This window comes from Hippoglossus hippoglossus, chromosome 21 (genome assembly GCF_009819705.1).
Source record: "Hippoglossus hippoglossus isolate fHipHip1 chromosome 21, fHipHip1.pri, whole genome shotgun sequence".
In the NCBI taxonomy this organism is placed as follows: Eukaryota; Metazoa; Chordata; class Actinopteri; order Pleuronectiformes; family Pleuronectidae; genus Hippoglossus; species Hippoglossus hippoglossus.
Genome location: NC_047171.1, coordinates 5,571,578 through 5,590,096, shown reverse-complemented (window position 1 = coordinate 5,590,096; position 18,519 = coordinate 5,571,578). Strand labels below are relative to the sequence as shown.

Below are 18,519 nucleotides of genomic sequence, written 5' to 3'. Positions count from 1 at the left end.
AAAACTTTATAGATTTTCTGATGCTCCACTGGCCCCACGGGGACTGTGGGGTTTCTCCCATTGCGGCTGATGGCCAGTTCAACTATGACAGAAGTGACAGTGTGTTTGTGTGTACGAGCGACTGCAGGGCAAAGAGCAATGCCCACGGATCAACAGCGAAGCAACGCCACCAAACACGAGAGAGATCTTTTATAAGATCTCGTCTTTATAAGAAGAAGACGTTCATTTTGAAGCTGTGACTTCTATAGCTGGACAGATTAGCATGGCATGTCCTGGGAAATCCCTTGTAAGAGCAGCCTTTGACAACACGCTTTTCTTTTATACTGTCTTTTACATCAATGGCCACTTTGTTTGGTCATCAAACGCCGACTGTAGTAAACGTTGTAGGACTGGATTTTAAGCGTTTCAGGGATAATGATCCTCAGCTTTCAAGTTCCATTCGTTCATTGTGAACAAACAAGCGAAGGACTTATAAGGCATCGGTGGCAGTGAATTGTTTTTCAGTTGCTTCACCTTTTTTCTCTCATTGCATCCAAAAAGCACTCAGCTTCGCATTTACATTTGCTCATAGTGCCATTTCCACTCGATCATAAGCTCTCTGGCTCTCGCGCTGTCTCCGCTGTGCCTCTGCCCCCTCACTCTCTATTTCGGTCTGTTTTACCTTGGATGACCAAATGTTCAAATGACATTGAAACCCTCTCAGTCAGCAAGTTAGGGTAGTGTAGAATCACGAGTCCTTTAGCAAGATGACGATGTCTTCCAGTAATTAATTAAAAAGCAAAGTGTTGAAAGTGTCAGAATAAAAAACAAAGAAATCTACTTATTCCAGAAATCTCTGTCTGTGTGTGTGTGTTATTCTATCAGCTTCACATGTGGCATGCGTCTTGTTAATGGCTGAAGGAAGTGCAGTGTCGAATTTGGTGCAATTTGGACACGTGATACGCTCAATATTAATAACATCATTACTTGCAGCGGCTCAATTACTGCAGGTCACATTTACAGTTCCAGTAAGAAGGCTGCAACCAGTATTTCCACAGGCCGAGCAAACAGCCCATTCCAAACAGACATGTTTAGAACCGGCACTGCACTACAACTGTTAATGAAATAATGACACAGGCCAAATCAGTAAGAATAAAAGTGATATATGGACTATAAAACTTGAATGTTGATGCAGTTCTGCCTGAAATCTGTTACCGAACAGAGGCTGTAGCCCTTATGTAACAATTGTCTGGTGAAGGGAGATGTCAAATGCTGTGCTGCAGTATCACGTCTTTGAATCTTTCTCAGAGTGCAACAACTAAACAAACTGGGAGCAGCAAATGAGAGCCCAAGGACTTTTTTTGTTGGCTGTTGTCTTTTCGTATTTATAAAAAAATATCACAAATACAGAGTGACTGGATATGACAAGTTGAAGTGGAGTCACATTATGCTCGATTCCAAGAACTGACCTCCTCTTTGCATAATTTGGATCATTAGATGAGGATGGCACTGCGCTGACATCATGACACTGATTCATTAGAACATCATGTATTCTGTTCCCATTTATTGTCAGAAGAGCCTTTTACCTCAAAGAGAAAACCATGCAGCCCCTTGTGCTTGTTTTGGAAATCAGTGTCATAAACATCAAAAGTTTTTGGAATTGCCAACGCAACAGACGTTCAATGGGCAGCAAACAGAAATTTCCACAGACATGTAGACTGATAGAAAGGAGCCAGCGAGCAAATCAGACCAGCTTTGTTCAGTGGTCCATGGTAGAGCAGGCCCGAGGCAGCCGTGGCCAGATGGCAATCCCAGAAAGATGTTCCACCATCCTATCTTATTGATACTGACTCACTGCGCACAGCTCATGTGTGTGTTTTAAAGGGGACTGCGTACATCACCTTCTTTGTAGTCTTTTTCATTCCTTCTGACATGCATTTATCAGCGGAGGACTAAGCGTACGCACACTCACACCTGAGAGGTGCCCCAGAGCAACCGTACTCTTCTGCTGTCGGCCGCTGGGAGCAAAACATTCAATCATTTAAGGCCTACAACACACAGCACTAAAAGGAAACAACTAAGTTTGTGTTGGCGTGTGTCAGGCAGACAGGAGGAGAGGGAAAAATAAAACAAAGAGTGGAAAGCAGAGGGAGTGGGCCGGTGGGGGGAAGGGAGGCCTGGCAGGGGGATTGAGGCTTGGGCGCCACATCTGCCCATGCCTCACTTCCTGCTCTTTGGTTTCTGGCCGGACACGCTGACACCATCAACGAAACAGCAGGAGGCTTTGACTTTGCTTTATTTACAGCAGCATTGATCCTAAACTCTATTCCAGATCGTTCTTTCAGGAGGGTGATTATTAATTGCCTCTCAGGCCAAAGGGGTATATTTCAGCTTTCTTTTTTTGTCTGTTTGTTTGTTTGTTTTCTTGCTCTGATTCACATTAACTCAAGGGAAGCCATCTGATGCCTAAATCATCAGCGCGGAGCATACACACTGGAGCGGTTTGGGTTAAATAGGCCGTCCTCTGTGAAATCTCAGTGGTAAACGTAATCCAGGGAGAGAGGCTGTTACTGAGCTGTTGGTGAGCTGACCTCACAACACATAACTGGTAGCTTCGCCACATCGCCACAGATCTCGCTTCATTTACTCCCCAGAGTGTAAGACAGAGAACCGTTGAGGCTTTATTAATATGAATGTGAGGAGAGGGGGTCGCCGGCTTGCAGCTTTCATGAAACACAGTCCCTTTCCAGGAACCTCTAGCTGGCAGTTCCATGCAGCCCCGAAAAAGAAACTGAATACACATCTTTTCACAGTTCTCGTTTCCCTGAGGCAATTTGTCAGCGATTACCTGATGAAGGCCATGATTTGTAAAAAAAATATATTTTTGTTTGAATCCATTTTGGCCTTTTGTGCTCCAGGTTCACTTTCATCCTGCAACTGGCCTTTGGCTGCACTACAGCTACAAGGCTTTTCCAGTCAACTGTCCCAGTCTCATGTAGAAACGCTGCACTCATCCCTTTAATTGATTTTATAGACAATCTTGCATATGTTATATTACAAGCCCGGGAAAGAGGGTTAAATGTCTTAATGCAATGAATTGCCTTTGTAAAATAGGAATGGAGCACAGTGTGTGTGCGCTAGTGCACACGTGTGTATTTGCTGGTCCTGCAGGAATAGGTCATATTGATAAAGGCTTCCCACAAATGGTTCTCATTTTACCAGGTGTAAGCTTTAGTCTGCTTTACTGGATACCCTGATTTTATGTTGTGTCATCTCATACACTCACACACACACACACACAAATGTGAGCACAACATGCCGTGGCCTACTTTTCCAATACCCCTGTTGTAATCCTATCTGCGACCACTGAATAGGAGCGCTGTGGGAAAGCCTGAGCCACCATTGTGGGACAAAAAGGCTGAAAGAAAGAAAGAGGCTGTGCAGGCTGGATTTAGTCTCCATCTCCAAAGTGGTTAATTAGCTTGAACTCCACATTCCTATCCCCAATTAGAATGAAACCCAGTGTCAGAGGAATATGTCTGTAAACATCCATGAACACTGAACATTAACACATTCCAACATAATTACAGTCAGGACAGTTGTCCAGCATTTTGGCCTCGTGCAGACGAGCTCACAAGTCGGGGTCGTTCCTCGGCTCCCAACGTAACGAGAGCTCAGGTGGCAGCGCTGGATGCTCTGGGCGGTGGCATTGCAGATGTTACCTGGTGGCTCTACGCTTTCCCGTGTGTACGTGCGTGTCTGAGACTGTGTGTGTGTGTGTGTGTGTGTGTGTGTGTGTGAGCCAGCTGTGATGGCCAGCTGCCCACTTTACCAAGGCCCTGGCAGCTCCCAAGGGGGTTGCCCCAGATAGAAACTCCAATAGAGGAGAGCATCTCTCACACACACACACACACACACACACACACACACACACACACACACACACACACACACACACACACACACACACACACACACACACACACACACACACTCCTTCTCTCAGAGGTACACCTGCATGGAGAGCTGCTTGCGTCGTCCCACAAGGAGAGGTTCGTGCTTATTTCTGACGTGACCTCAAATTGTCCTGGCGCAGCAAAGTTTCATCACAGCGTTGTTTGTTGTTGTTAGAAGGTGATAGCACACAGCAGTAATCTGACATTGAGTTATTTCAGGCGGGTCTTGCACACGCAGCCGTTTTCAGAAAAATAAATTCCTTCCTGCTGGAGTACTCACTGAAATGATGCAGAGCCATAAGATCTCTCCAGATTATTAAGGCAGACCCTTAGAGATGATAAATAAGTGTGAGATAATAATATGCTGGATGGGTCCAAAGTATTAAAATGCCAGCGTATTTTTTTCCATGAACTAAACATTTGTCAGATTACATTTTTTTGTTTTTACTGTGATGTTTTTCTGATCCCTGTCAAGTCCTTTAAAGTGGTTACAATTTAACTAAAATATAATGAGCTACACAATAGATCAAATTAGATGTGGAAGTGTAGGGATTGTCTATCAGGATAAAACCTGCCTGTGCAGTTTGTTTCACATCCACATCATTAGCACATCATTTCTACCTCACTCGCCCAGCACCAACAACAGACATACCAGGTTAGTGAGCAGCTGGTAAACACAGCAGATGAAGAGGTGGTGGAGACCAAAGCAGATCTAAAAGGAGAGTGAATATTCCATTTTGTTAGGAAGCATGCCTGAATGGAGGCTGTTGTTGCTACCCGTCCTCTGGATTTGTAAAGAGGTTGATGCAGATCATAAATGGTCCAAAGGGTCAACAACAATAGTAACAGTCTTGTTTTGCCTTCAGTTATGAGAGATTGTCTTGATCGGCTGTGCTGTGATAGTGTTATTGCCAACAGTCACCCCAGAGCACGTCCCTGCTGTTCCTCCATGTAGTCATAACAAATGACCTCAAACAGCCTTTCAAGTACAAATTCCTTTTAAACTGTGGGTGACCATGGTTCTCTGTGTATTCAGAGGTATTTTTCTGCAGTCACATGTGTGTGTGTGTGTGTGTGTGTGTCTGTCTGTGTGTCTGTGTGAGTGCAGTCATTATCCTCAATGTCACACCGCATTGCAGTGCAGTAAAAAACCGTGTGTGTGTACATAGTTGATCCAACAGTTCCAAGGAAGGCTTCTATGTGTATATCCACTACTGAAATTCAGATTGAGTTCATTATAGAGAAACGATATTTGATCATTTTTAGGTTTTGTCATTTTTTGCCTCTTAAAGGTCGACTGATGCCAACATTATAGAGCTGAGCAGTTGATGGCTGATGCATTATGCCAATCCAATGTTGCTGTTAAATAACGAGTAAATAATCCCATTAATTCCATGTCCATTACAATATGAAGGCCCTATATGATGGGAGTGTTCTCCATTAACATTTTGCTTTTGTAATGTTATTTATTAATGTAATTTGAAAAATATATTGAGTTAAGCTGTAGAGCTCAGAGCATGACTGGTGTTCAAGTGGTGACGGTTCTCGGGTGCAGGAAAGCTTTTTCACCACCTTCCCAGAACTGTCCCGCAACATATTTTCAGCCAAATAGCTTGTAAATATTCAAACGGACTAATATAATAACTCGCATTGCAAAGCACAGTCACGCACAGGGAGATAGACACCCACACAAGTGCAGAAATATTATAATGCCTAGAAGTCCATGAGCATTGCTCTTTTTTCATCAATCATATTTTTTATTTGATCTCCATTCAGGACTTAGTGTTTTGTTCGCCCTCTCTATCCACGTTTTAAGCTTTTAAATCTCCATCCTCTTTATCTTTTTGGCTGACTGACCTGTGTTGATGAACTATGTTATGATTTCTGGTTTCTGGTACTTAAAACCAAAAAAATATATTATCTTCTGTATGTCAAAACTTAAATTACCAGGAAGTGGGATCTTACAGGTGTAGCTGATTGAATATAATGAGCGAGGTAAAGCTAGTCTTTTGTTAATCAGCCTCCTGAACAGCCAGATATCAGCCTGATTGTTTAGTCGACCACTTCATCTGATTTTGCTTTTGATGATAAATACCTATTTATTTTTCCCACCTCTGTGACCAGATCCATGTCCGTGTGACCTCAAACCCCCCCCCCCCCCCCACCCCATATCTCTGATACACAGGAAATGGAAGGTTTTGCCGCTAACCAGGACACAGCTGTGTAGAAAGATAAATTGCCTGAGAACCGAGGGTCATTTGTCACAGGAGAAAATGCTGATGTCTGTGTTGCAATGTATAGTAAGACGGGGGGGTCTATTAAAAATGAGGAGGAATTTATTTTGGTTCAGCATGATGGAGGGCAGGACAGAAATCCTGTTGTAGGTTATGAGCAGCTCACGTGTGTGTGTGTGTTTACAGTATGTGTATCTCAGCCACACACTTTTTCATCAATCGATTTCCTCTTGATGGAAAACACTGGCCATTATGAACATGTCCACGTAATCACATGAATTGTGTTGATATTTTCTGTGTGTCACACTTAAAACTGAAAGTTATTCTTCAGCTGCCCCTTGCTCAATTGATTTGAATGTTCCAAAATTACACACAGTATACCACGCAGCCTACCTACTACTGGAACCTGAGCGGCCAACTAGGATTTTGGCTGTGTTGCCATGACAACGTGCTCTTTTTTTTTTTTTCATTTAGGATTTCCCTGAGATTGTTGTCAAAATGTTGCTCGCAGCAGTTCAGCTGAGCCGGAGTTGACACGAGAAGCAGCACGACAACTGTGGGACATAATCAAAATAGCTCAGTTTGATTGGTATTCAGCGGAGCACCTCGGCTTGTTAGTCACATCCCAAAGGGAACTAAAAAGCCACTGGAGTTAAAGGGGATCTATGCCGTGTGTGTGTGTGTGTGTGTGTGTGTGTGTGTGTGTGTGTGTGTGTGTGTGTGTGTGTGTGTGTGTGTGTGTGTGTGTGTGTGTGTGTGTGTGTGTGTGTGTGTGTGTGTGTGTGTGTGTGTGTGTGATGGCATCCCTGTTGATTTATCTAGGTATGAAGTATTGGTTAAACCCTGTAAAATACAGTAAAGCACTTCATTAACAGTCCTAAAACCTGTAGTTTGAAAGTACCCTGTGTGGCTTGAAGTCTGCTGCCTCCTCTACTCCCACATTCTCTCACCTCCAGCTTGTTGGCTTTGCCCTTCAGGAATATACTGTATCTTGCCAGAGGTCCTAACACAGAGCCACCCATTGTGTTCCTCGTGCCCACGTTGAGCTCACAAACAAAATAATGTACGTACACAGATGTTATCGCTGGTCAAGCCTCAGCCAAAAACACCAAAGCCAACAAGCGGCTGTGTGTGGATCAAGTCACAGAGCTGCAGGGTTTGTTGAGGAGGGGACCACACCCAGCAGCGGGGGCTGATGGTCGTCTTGGGAACCCGAAGGGAACACCCATGGGAAGAATGAAGTCATTCCTATTTACAGGTCAGCTTATTTAGCACAGAAGCAAGCTCCTGTTTAGAGTGACACATGGTGAAATACAGCAGCTGATAAATAAGGAATATATAAAATAAACTAGAATGTGACTTAACAGAGCACATTTCTAATTGGTGAAAATATAAAAAATCCACAATGTTAAAGAAAGAAGTCCCCGGATCTGCCCCTTTTTTCTGGATTCCCCCTAAAATTTGATGGGTTCTTCTTTTGCCTTTGTCTTGTCCTAAGTTTTGTGGAAAACTGTTGAGTAGTTTAGTTTATTATCCTGTTGACAAACAGACAAATGGACGTTAAGTTGATAATCTGATTTTTGGAAGCTACTAGAAATCACAAGTCGTCTTTGTTTATAGATTCTCGGACGGTTGTCTGTATTTTTGGGTGTTTTGCTTTGTGTATATTCCATCACAATAGACTTAGTGTTTATGTCCATGGTAACGTTGCAGCTTGCAGAATACAGCTCATTAAAGCTTGGTTATGTCTGACAAGTATCCCAGTGAAAGTCTGTTCTAACATTCTGGCATAAAAACGTCATTGCCATATTCCCTGATACTCTCCCTGATTTCAGAAACGGCCATTCCCCATGCAGTGCAGCTTGTGCTAACTCTCCCTGTCGGTGAGTGTGTCGAGTCCAGGTGGTTCCTCTGATACGTGCGGAGCCACCAGCTGCCTCCTCACCTGCCACAGCGGAGCTTCATCAGTGGGCTGTGGCAAACTAACCAATAGGTATCACCGGTGTAGTATCAAGGATAATCCATCACTGGCCTCTCAGAGTGCTAATCCAAACTGTCAGGGGCTGAACACAGCCCTCTGTAATACTTAGCATTGAAATGCAGCATTTTTTAACCATATTGAGGTGACATCATGCTGTGATTTTTGGCAACACAAAAATCCTTGGAGCGCTGCACTGTGACAGATAGGGAGGGAATATATAGCCACATCTCTTGCATTGTGTATTCTACCCAGCGCCTACAGTAAACGCTAACAGCACGGAAATAATCATTCTCACATTGACTGCCGAGCCCAATCCTTCACTTCGGCAATCGCAGAATCCTTTTTCCTCATAATGGCGTCAGACTGTGGATGTGAATACAGAAAAGTACTGCTGGGAAACCCCACACCCATACAGCCACAAGCCTTTGAACATCCAAAGCACAAATCACTTTTTATTAGAGTCCTCGCCGGAGACCCTGTTATAAAACATCTTTCAAGTCAAGTGGCACAGAGAAAACAGAGAAAATGTCCCCAAACAAGTGAATTTCATTGAGCTTGTGGGCTCGTTGATGTTTTCTTGTTCTGAATCTTGTTCTTTTATCGCCCCTGCAGTCGCTCTAGAATCATTTTCACCTTGTCTCACCTCCATACACTGACACCTGGGAGCTGGACTGTCCAATAAATGACCACAACTGTCAATCTAAGAAAAGGCAAAGTGAATCTCATCCACTTAGAGATTTGACCTTCCTCTGTGGTCAAGGTCACAACCACATACAGAAAATCTGATTCAAACATGCATGCAGATGAAACCATCCGTCCTGGTATTCCATGTGTCTATATCCTGCACAATATTAATCATCCTGTAGCATTACTGCCCTCTGCTGGACGAGTGTCAGTAAGACAAAAACATTGCCAGACATTCACGATGGAGAGAGACAGTGCATGGGGATCCGGCTTCTATCTCCCTTGAATTCTTATACACAGACACACATATACACACACAATCAGTCACAATATAATTACACACACACACACACACACACACACACACACACACACACACACACACACACACACACACACACACACACACACACACACACACACACACATAATTAAGTGATGCATAAATCAAAACGGTTTCCCTTTGTATGTATGTGAGAGGGGAAAGCTAGGTCAGAGGGAGGGGTAGCATTTAATGGCTTATCAGGACCCTGGCTACTGTGTGTGTGTGTCTGTGTCTTCTGTGCGTGTGTGTATCTTGTGTGTGTATGTGTGTCTGTGGACAGTGGTTACCAAGCCATTGGCCTGATTTTTTGGCTGAAGAGCGGCAGTCGAGGTTTACAGTCACGCACTCTCTTCCTCTTATCATGCGCGGTTGACTGGCCTCTCTGTCTCTCTTTCATAAGCAGCCCTCGCAGTCTCGGTTTCCTTCCAGGCCCCCGGTCTCAAACGTCTTTTTACTCCTCTGCCCTCGACTTCTAATCACCTCTCTCAAGTTAATCGAAGCTCCCGTATCATTTTCCATCCACCCACTGACCTCCAGCCAGGTCTACAGAGAGCCGGAAGGAGGTTCGCACCTATTAAACCCTAATATGACCACAGCACACACACACATGCACACACACAAGCACACCCCCTCTCAGTTCTAAAAGCTCTCAAAGGCTCTCCCCTCCTGTCTCTGCTAATCTATCACACACAACCTCTTCCTCTCCCGCGCATGCTCTCGCCAAACTCCGTGCACAAAATGAGGATCAGTGAGGAACACAACTTCCACACAAGGCAATGAAACTGGATGGACATTTTTCATCTGCCTTCACACTCCGGTATTCAGCCACCGCGGGACTTGCTCATATACCTACATGTCCGGTTTGTAGCCGGATCTCCACACAGCGACTTGGGAAAGCTGCTTCAGCACGAGTGCATTTTTGTCGATGAGGAAGAAAAAAATGTCTTTTATCAGCAACAAAGAGAAGACGCTGAAGTTTTATTTTTTTCTCCACTCGTCCGTTGCTTGTTAGTGTGTTTTTTGCTTGCTTCAAACGATCTTGTTAGCCTGATGGCTTTTGCTTTGTAGTCTCTCATTTTTAACGAGGAAAGCTTATAAATGCTAATGAGCAGACTGGATTTTGGTGTAGCTGAAGGTTCCTGTTCACTCATTGCAAATGTTATACTGTCAACATGTCACTTTAATGATGCTGCAGTATTTGACCCTGTTTTGACACCACTCCTCCCTCTGGTGTTTGGCTGCACTACACCATCACAGATTGTTTCCATTCGTTACCTCCACTCAGGAAGTTATGTCTTCATGGGTGTTTGTTTGTTTGTTTGTTTGTTAGCAGGATTACGCAAAAACTGCTCAACTGAATTGCCTGAAATTGTGTGGAGGGGTGGGACATGACCCAATGAAGCACCCATGAAATTTCAATTGATTAAACATTTTAATAAAAATAAAATCACGCATGTTTTTGTTTGAAATTTGGTGCAGATCTGATAAAAAATCTGGATCTGGTAAATCTTAATGTGGTTTCATAAGGGGACTGTTTGTGGACATATGCACTCTACTGAGGGTGATTCCCTTATAGGTTAACACAAGGAATCTCCAAAACTGTTCATGAACCATGATTTAAAGGTAAGGTTGGTAAATTGTAAAAGTTAGCAAGTGCAATCTACACAAAAAATGCAACCGATACATACAACTGCTGAAGAAGAAACTTAAGGAAACAACTTCCCAACTGTACCTTTTAATATCCATTCATCAGCTACAGTTATGCTGAGCTTCGGAATTTCTGCATCCCTGAAACTGGCCCTAAACTCAGCTAAACTGGCTTGAGAGAAAGATAACAACAACAACAACAAAAAAAAAGCTGTTCTCACTGAGTCTATTTTTAGAGCTTTGTGCTTGTTAGTGGACTGTACATGTATGAACCAACAGATGGGCTCACCACAGTAGTCTGGATTTCCTCCCTGTGAAACCCTTTAAGAGGTTGTCTTTGTCAATGGTTGTGTTCTGCTGTCAAACCAGTGCAAAGGCCACCAGGACTGGAGATGTTATTTGAGTCTGGATCTCTGTTCAGTCTGGATCACACACCGCAGAGAATTGCCTTCACAACCACAGCCTCTTTTCCTCTTGTCCATTCAGTTTGTGTTAGGAAGCAGAGAGAGAGCGGTGGGTAAACTCTCTGCCAGTGGAACAACACAGGCCTCTGTGGAGCACGCACTGACTCCATTCTCCCATGTCTGCTGCTTTTGCTCTGTCTCTATAAATTAAAACATGAAGGAAAGTGGAGTAGCGGCTCTCCTTCACAGACAACAAATCAAAACAAAAGATTTAAAAAATAACACAGCCGCCCAGCCAAGGCAGTTGTGGCGAGACTTGGCCGGCCACGGCTGTGGTTGGCTTGGACACCGAAGTATGAATGAATTTGCGCCTGGAGTATATTTAAGTTTCACAATCTCCTTTCTGCTCCCGACTTCTGTGTCCCACAACTCCTATCACAAATCTGTTTTCCCTTTTCTATCTTTCTAACCATTTTCCACAAATCTTTCTCTCCGTTGGACTCTCTCTCTCAGCCGCTGTCTCACTTTCTGTTTCTCCCTCTTTCTGCTCGGTTTAACTTCATGTGCTTAATTGGCAAGCCCTTACACAAAAACCACTAATTTGGTTTTTAGGAACATTTTATATCAAGCTGTGGGAGCGGGGCTGTGGGGGAGTGGGCCGGCAATTAAGACAGCTTCATTGACCTTAAATGATCCCGCAGGCTACAGACCCCACTTTGGAATTGTTCTCCTTCACCTGATGTTACCTTCTCCTCACTTCACCTCCCTCTCTTCGATTCCACATCTCGGTCTTGCTTTGCCTCGTTTCTTTATCTTACACTTCCCACTCAAAATTGTTTTAAATATCTGTATATCCTCCCCTTTACTATTCTCAAGCTTGTCTCTATTTCTCCTTTCCCTTCATGTCTCGTATTCCTTTACTGTCATCTCTACCCTCAGCTGCTCTATAAAGGCTTTTGAGCTTTAAGGCTTTTTTTTTCTCCCACAATAGATTTTCTATTATTTTTTTAAGTTATCATTCTGTTTGATTCCCATAATGTTTCTCATCCCACGTCTTGCATTTTGGATTCTTCACATGCTAGTGTATAAGTAAAATATATGTTAAAAAGTTCATCTTTGTTCCACTGCTAAATAAAGTCCTGCACGGGTCCATTTTCGAAAAAAGCCGCCTGCAAACCTTCGTACGGGACCCAAACCGTTTCCCGCAATTATCTCCAAATCAAATCCGGACCTACACGGACCCGAGTTGTGTTCTGGGCAAAGTATCTGTCAGATGCCGCAGCACCTGTGCTCCTGCAGCTGTCAGTGTTTGCTCCATGACAAAGTGTCTAGCTTGCTGATATCAAAAGCCAATACACCAATTACAAGCAGCAAAGCCACTGAGAACGTGTTCACCACTGGCTCTTTGTCTTCATATGATCCAAATTGATGCACTAGCTGGTTTGGTATTGATAGTGAGAGTTATTAGAGCGGAAGTGAAGGGGTCAAAGGTCGCGTCATATGGGCTGGAATCCTTGCGGCTGACTAGACTTCATATAGGCTGATTTTGTTAAATGATTTCTCCACAAAAAAAACATACTGTATCTCACAAACTCACCATCTGCCTCTCCTTAATTTCTTACCCATGAATTTAAAATCTGTTCGTGTATCCAGTGCATGTTGTGTACCAGGTAACAAATATATATAACATATTTAATCTATAATATATATGATTTACTTGCATGTATACACACTGACGCTGTTGTAGACCACCAAAGTTTTTAAACAACTCTTCCAGCTTCTCTACAACAAATAAGTGTTCAAGGATATAAATGAGTTAAGCCTCAGATGGTTCCGTGTCCATGTTGCAGGTGCATGACGAGGAAAACCTGGATTTACGGAGCTCAGTAAAAACAGTTTGCTGCCTGGTTTCTCCTCTGGACTGGAACATGGGAGATGTACAGTAGCCTCACGGGGGAACTACATATTTTCCATCATCACATTAACCATGTTATCGCTCCCTGTTTCATGTGCATCCATGCAGCCTGCTGCCACAGACCGCCGTGCCATTAATCTAAACTTAATGTAAATATTTATCTGGTCTAAACTTCCAGTCGGATGATGAATTAGCGTCAGAATAGTAAAAAAGATACCCACGTTTTCTGCTCTGTGGCCTGAAAAGCTAAAAGGTCTTGTTAATTTAAAGACCAGCAATGCTCAAGGAAGACATTTTATTAATCCGATTATTTATTATTCGGAAATTCTACAGATTGAGATCAGCGTTTTGGCCACATATGTAAAAAAACTGCCACAATGGGTTTCTCAGTAAAGGCCTCGTTTCTGCCAAATGCCATGCCTTCAGACAGGAAAGCATTTAATAGCACATGGGTTATTTTGCAGAGAATTAATTGGAAACACGTTTTCCCAGCTAAGATAAATGGATTCAGTCACTTCACCTGGAAAAACGTACATTCCATTGCTCCAAACAATAGCTGTGGTCGTCCAGGAGCACAAGCGTTTTGTTGCTGGGAAAGTCCATCTGATGTGGAAACCTGGCGGAATAACCAACTTTTAATGGACCGTACTCCCACTCTGTGTACTTGTCTTTGCCCCTCTGCATCTACCACGAATAATTTACACTGTGCATCTTTTTTTCTTGAACTGTCCGTAATCCAGGTTTCTGACAGTAACGCTTCAGTCGGCCAAACTCTCTCTCTGCTGTTTACTTACTTGGAACATCTTGTCTTCCTCTCTGTCAGGTTTTTTACGATCGCAGACGTCACACCAGAGCCAAAGGTGAGTGGAGTTTCTCGCTCTCTCTTTCTCTCTTTACTTTTTCCGCTTCTGTTTTTCAAGTTATATTCTTCATTTTTCTTTTTCTTCCACAACAAAATTCCTTGACAATGGCTTCATATAGAGGTTTTGTAAAGTATTTATAAATCAACCACAGTGGCATCATTTCAACATGAGTGGGCCCTCAGCCAAACCCCAAATCGCCTCCATGTGTGTCCTGTGTGTGTTAGTGAAGCACTGAATGAACGTGGATGTGAACATGAGCTGCAGTGTTAAGTACAATAGGACGAGTGTTGTTTCACAAATGCAGACAATTTACCATTTAACTTTTCCCTCCATGGTTTAATAATGTGGCGCTTTGGTGCCATCACAGATGTAATTACAGAAGATAACCACTAGAGAGAGGCAGAGTATTTCTTTTCTGTTACCTCTCACGCTGTTGAGTCTGAGGTGGGGGGGGATATGAGCACACAAAATCTTAATGTTTAAGATATAGAAAGAAACGCAAGGTGAAAATCATTGCAATGGTAGAACACATGTATATAAACCATTATATTTCAAGGTTTTATGATGTGTCTTTAAATATTGCGTTTACATACTTTGTGGAGGTTTGTGTATGTGCATTTTTATTTCTTATTTAGTGTTTACATTTTTGTATTACTGCAAACAGATGATCACAACAGTGCAGTGTGTGTGTGTGATGAACTGTAAAGCAGACAGAATGGGGAGTAGGTGAAGTTGTTTTCTCTCTGTGACTGTGTTGAGATGTCAGTTACTCTGAGAGGGGATTAGACAGGTAAGCAGCCCGATTCCGCTCGCTGGGTTAATTCACAGCCATCTGAAAACATGAGTCTCTCTCTCTCTCTCCTCCGAGAGTCCCCTCCTTCTTTCTCCTCGCTCTCCCCCTTCGCCTCCCCTCTCTGACTAGTGATAGGGCAGACATGGAGTCAATGGAGGAGAGAGGCGGTGAGAGGAGGAGGAGGAAAGGGAGGGAGGAAAAGAGAGTTGGGATATGAGGGGAAGACTAAAGTAGAAACAAAGGGACGCTGCAGGTGTGTGGAGTTGGCCATCCTGAATATCATTAGCAAGCGGGCGAGCTGTGGCTGTGAGAGGTGAGGGAACAGGTAGACAAGTTTTAAAGAAGCAGTTTAGTTAATTTCCCTCAAAGTGCAAGTGCAGACAGAGACATGGCCCTTCTCACCAGCGGCACGCAGAATCTGGACTCGTATTACTGCCTGATCCGACGCAGGTTCAAGAGGAGGCGCAAGAAACGCTCCGAGCGCAAAGGTAAACCCCCCCGACGGCAGCGGTTCATACGCAGAGAGTGATGCTGAGCTGAGCTGGTTGTAGAATGTGTAGTAACAGGTGGGGGAGCAGAGCTGTGCACTCACTGGAGTAAAACTGTTTGTTTCACTTGTTTTGGGTGAAGTCTCAGACATCAGGAGGCTGCTGGGAAATCTGTTCATGTTTCTCTGTGTAAGAACTAATTTCATTGATTTGTAAAGTTGTCTGAATTGCACAAGAACCTCCTCTTTTCTTTATCGTATCTATTTCACAAAATTTGTCTCTTGTTATGATGTTTTTTCTTGCATATTTTAAGGATCCATGTGTTAGGTACTTTCAGCTCAGCCATTAAATTAGTGTACACATATAATCCAAACTAAGCATTTTAAATTATAGACCTGTTTTACTCTGAGATTTGCAAACATGTCTGACACAAACAAACAGAAGAAAGAATGTACTGTCAGTAGAGAAACACAGGAAGCATGGACTGAGCGCGCTGGGTCCCTGATCTGATTTAATTATTACAATCATTGAAAGCATATGTATACAAACTAGCAGAATATTGGGGTTTTGTGTTAGAATGAACATTTAACACAAAACCCCATTTAAAAGTTAGTCAATTTAGGAGACAGCATGATGTTGTTGATGGACTGTCCTTTATTTAACATTTCAGCCACGCATCTCCATTATGTCGTTTATCTGTAATCGATGGACTTTAACATGCTAAAAACACATTAGATGTGTTTAGTGCTGTGTTTAGATTGAACACGTGTTTTTATGTTTGAGCATTCTGCTAAGTCTTATTTTTAAATTAATTAGAATTAGTGACTGATTGGTATTCTCTCTCATCTTTTACACACACACACACACACCAAACACTTCTCTCTCTCTCTCTCTCTCATCCTTTAAACTCTCTCTTGCTCATCTTTACATACACACAGATACACTCTCTCTCTCTCTCTCTCTCTCTCTCTCTCTCTCTCTCTCTCTCTCTCTCTCTCTTCCTGTACATACTCTCTCTCTCTTGCTCTCCTTTCCTCCCTCTCTCCCTCTCTCTCTCTCTCTCTCTCTCTCTCTCTCTCTCTCTCTCTCGCTCTCCTTTCCGCCCTCTCTCTCATCCTTTAAACTCTCTTGCTCATCCTTTACATACTCTCTCTCTCTCTCTCTCTCTCTCTCTCTCTCTCTCTCTCTCTCTCTCTCTCTCTCTCTCCCCCCCCCACACACACACACACACTGACAGGTGTGTTTCTCTGTGTAATTGAAGTCAAGTGTCGGGAGCCCCACGGAGGCTCGGAGCTATACTCTCCTGAGTTTGCTGCTCTGCTCTGAGGATTAGCCTAACAGCAAAGGTAGTAATTACTTAGGTGGCCACAGCTCACTGGAAGCATTAGCCATGTCTCAGCCACTTGCTTTGACACCCAACACCCTCCAAACTTCCCCCCCCAACCCCTCGTCGAGCCGAGTCCATTCATCCAAGTAAATCCAACCAGTGCTGATGCTGCATTTTTAGCCCCCGTTTGCACACTCCAGCCCCGCTCAAGCAGAGGCTGCCTGCGTCCATCAGCATTACACAGCACCGTTTCCCGCCTTTTTACTCGCCCTTATCACCAGGGGAATGAAAGTGGCACTTTTTCACCACTCCGAGAGAAGCGATGACTAAGCAGGACTTTGGACCAATGTGGCTCTGTTTGCTCTCTCCGGCAGCTTTAATGCCTCGTGCTGGAAGCCCCCTGATAAGTTGCTTAGTGCTTGAGCTCCTCAGCGTGCCCCGGTGGGTTGGCGGCTAACTCTGGCTGAGATGATGAGGTCACACACTTATTCAAGACAATCATCAGTTGAATAATGTGACACTGACTCAAGGAAATCTCTGTTCCCTTGAACAGTGAGGGCAGAGTCCGTCCCGCACCACTGGACCGGACAGTCCATTAAGTGTGGATTAGTGTCTTCCACAAGGACACTCAACGTGTCGATACAGGGGTGACCAGGGTCACTGTTTTGAGGGAGCCATCTTTTCATAAGCACTAATCCACAGCACAGCCCTAAACAGAATTTATATTCAGTTCGATCTTTCACCTCATTTTAGTGCTTCAAACTTATTTCATCCCATTTAAGAAAATATCACGTTTAAAGAAGTTTATTTGGAGAATTAGTGTTTGAAGAGTTTTTAACACAGGATTTTTCCCTTAAGGTGCAATGACAGAGTATAAGAAGAAGTATAAAATAGCATAATATTGTACTCTAATACATTGAAATACCATATAATTGTTCATGATGAAGGTACTATATAAGAGTACACCTTCGATATTGCATCTCCAAACCAGATTTTTTTCTAAACCTCACCTTGAAATTGATTTTCTCCAACAACAAGCCTTTTTCACACAAGGCTTCCCCACATTACACGAGTGCCAGAAATCCAATATTAATAATAATGTTTGAATTTCAGGGTTCTGGTGACTCACTGTCACACTGGTATGACACACTGGGCCTCTCAAATAGAACAGAACCATTGTTAATGTTATTAGTAACACCTCTGCATTTGTTACAACTTAATAATGCCCTTTCCTACTCTATTCTCACATTGCTGTTTAATCCATATATCAGTTCATTATTATTTGATTTTGTGCCATCATGTGAATAAAATGTATTAGTATTACTGCAGTATAACCTGCCCCTCTGTCATACTCTACTGGAGGATGGGTGGTGTGACCAGTTACCATGTAGATGATCTTCATTTACCTTTTGCTTTATAAGTGAAATCACCATCCGGTGCACAGTGACTTTCAAAATGCTCAACTTAAGCATATCTTCCAAGTGATAGGTTCTTCAAGGCATCTCTCATAAATGTGCCACGCCATGACACTCGCAGGCGATGCTTTCCAATGGGCCGTATATGAAATATGGAAAATGGGGAACAGAGGCCTGTTTTCTGCTATGTCAGCAGAATCTCCAAAATGAGCTTTTGCAACTTGAATAGGGGGGGGGGGGGGGGCTCTGCTCCGGCTGATGCTCACAGTCATCGCTATGAAAGAGACGTTTTCTATACAACAAGGCTCGGTTTTAACATTTTCTCTTTTCTCAATATAATTACTTATATATTAATTCACTCTTTATATGAAAATTGTTTAGAAATCATGCTTTTTGCCGTTTTTCTTTTCTTATAATAATCGTAACTGTTCTATGTAGACCCAAGAAATAGATGTACAGCCTCTGAATAAGCTCAGACAAACCTATTAACATTTAACAGCAGTAGCAA

The 18,519-nt window shown here is 43.2% G+C and overlaps 1 protein-coding gene across 4 annotated transcripts in view; it reads left to right on the top strand.

The window, feature by feature from the left end:
- The window catches only part of adarb1b (adenosine deaminase RNA specific B1b), a 110,197-nt gene that overhangs the window by 55,686 nt on the left and 35,992 nt on the right, over positions 1-18,519 (top strand). The window contains exons 3-4 of one of the 4 annotated variants that reach the window (XM_034575194.1): positions 11,137-11,139; positions 13,949-13,985. Coding sequence is in view for 2 of the 4 variants with exons in the window: in XM_034575195.1 (XP_034431086.1) it covers positions 15,170-15,269 (100 nt within the window). In the remaining 2 variants the exon portion in view is untranslated. Of the gene's footprint in view, positions 1-11,136; positions 11,140-13,948; positions 13,986-14,985; positions 15,270-18,519 lie in introns of those variants that run through there. The other 3 variants (XM_034575193.1, XM_034575195.1, XM_034575192.1) reach the window with 3 other exon arrangements.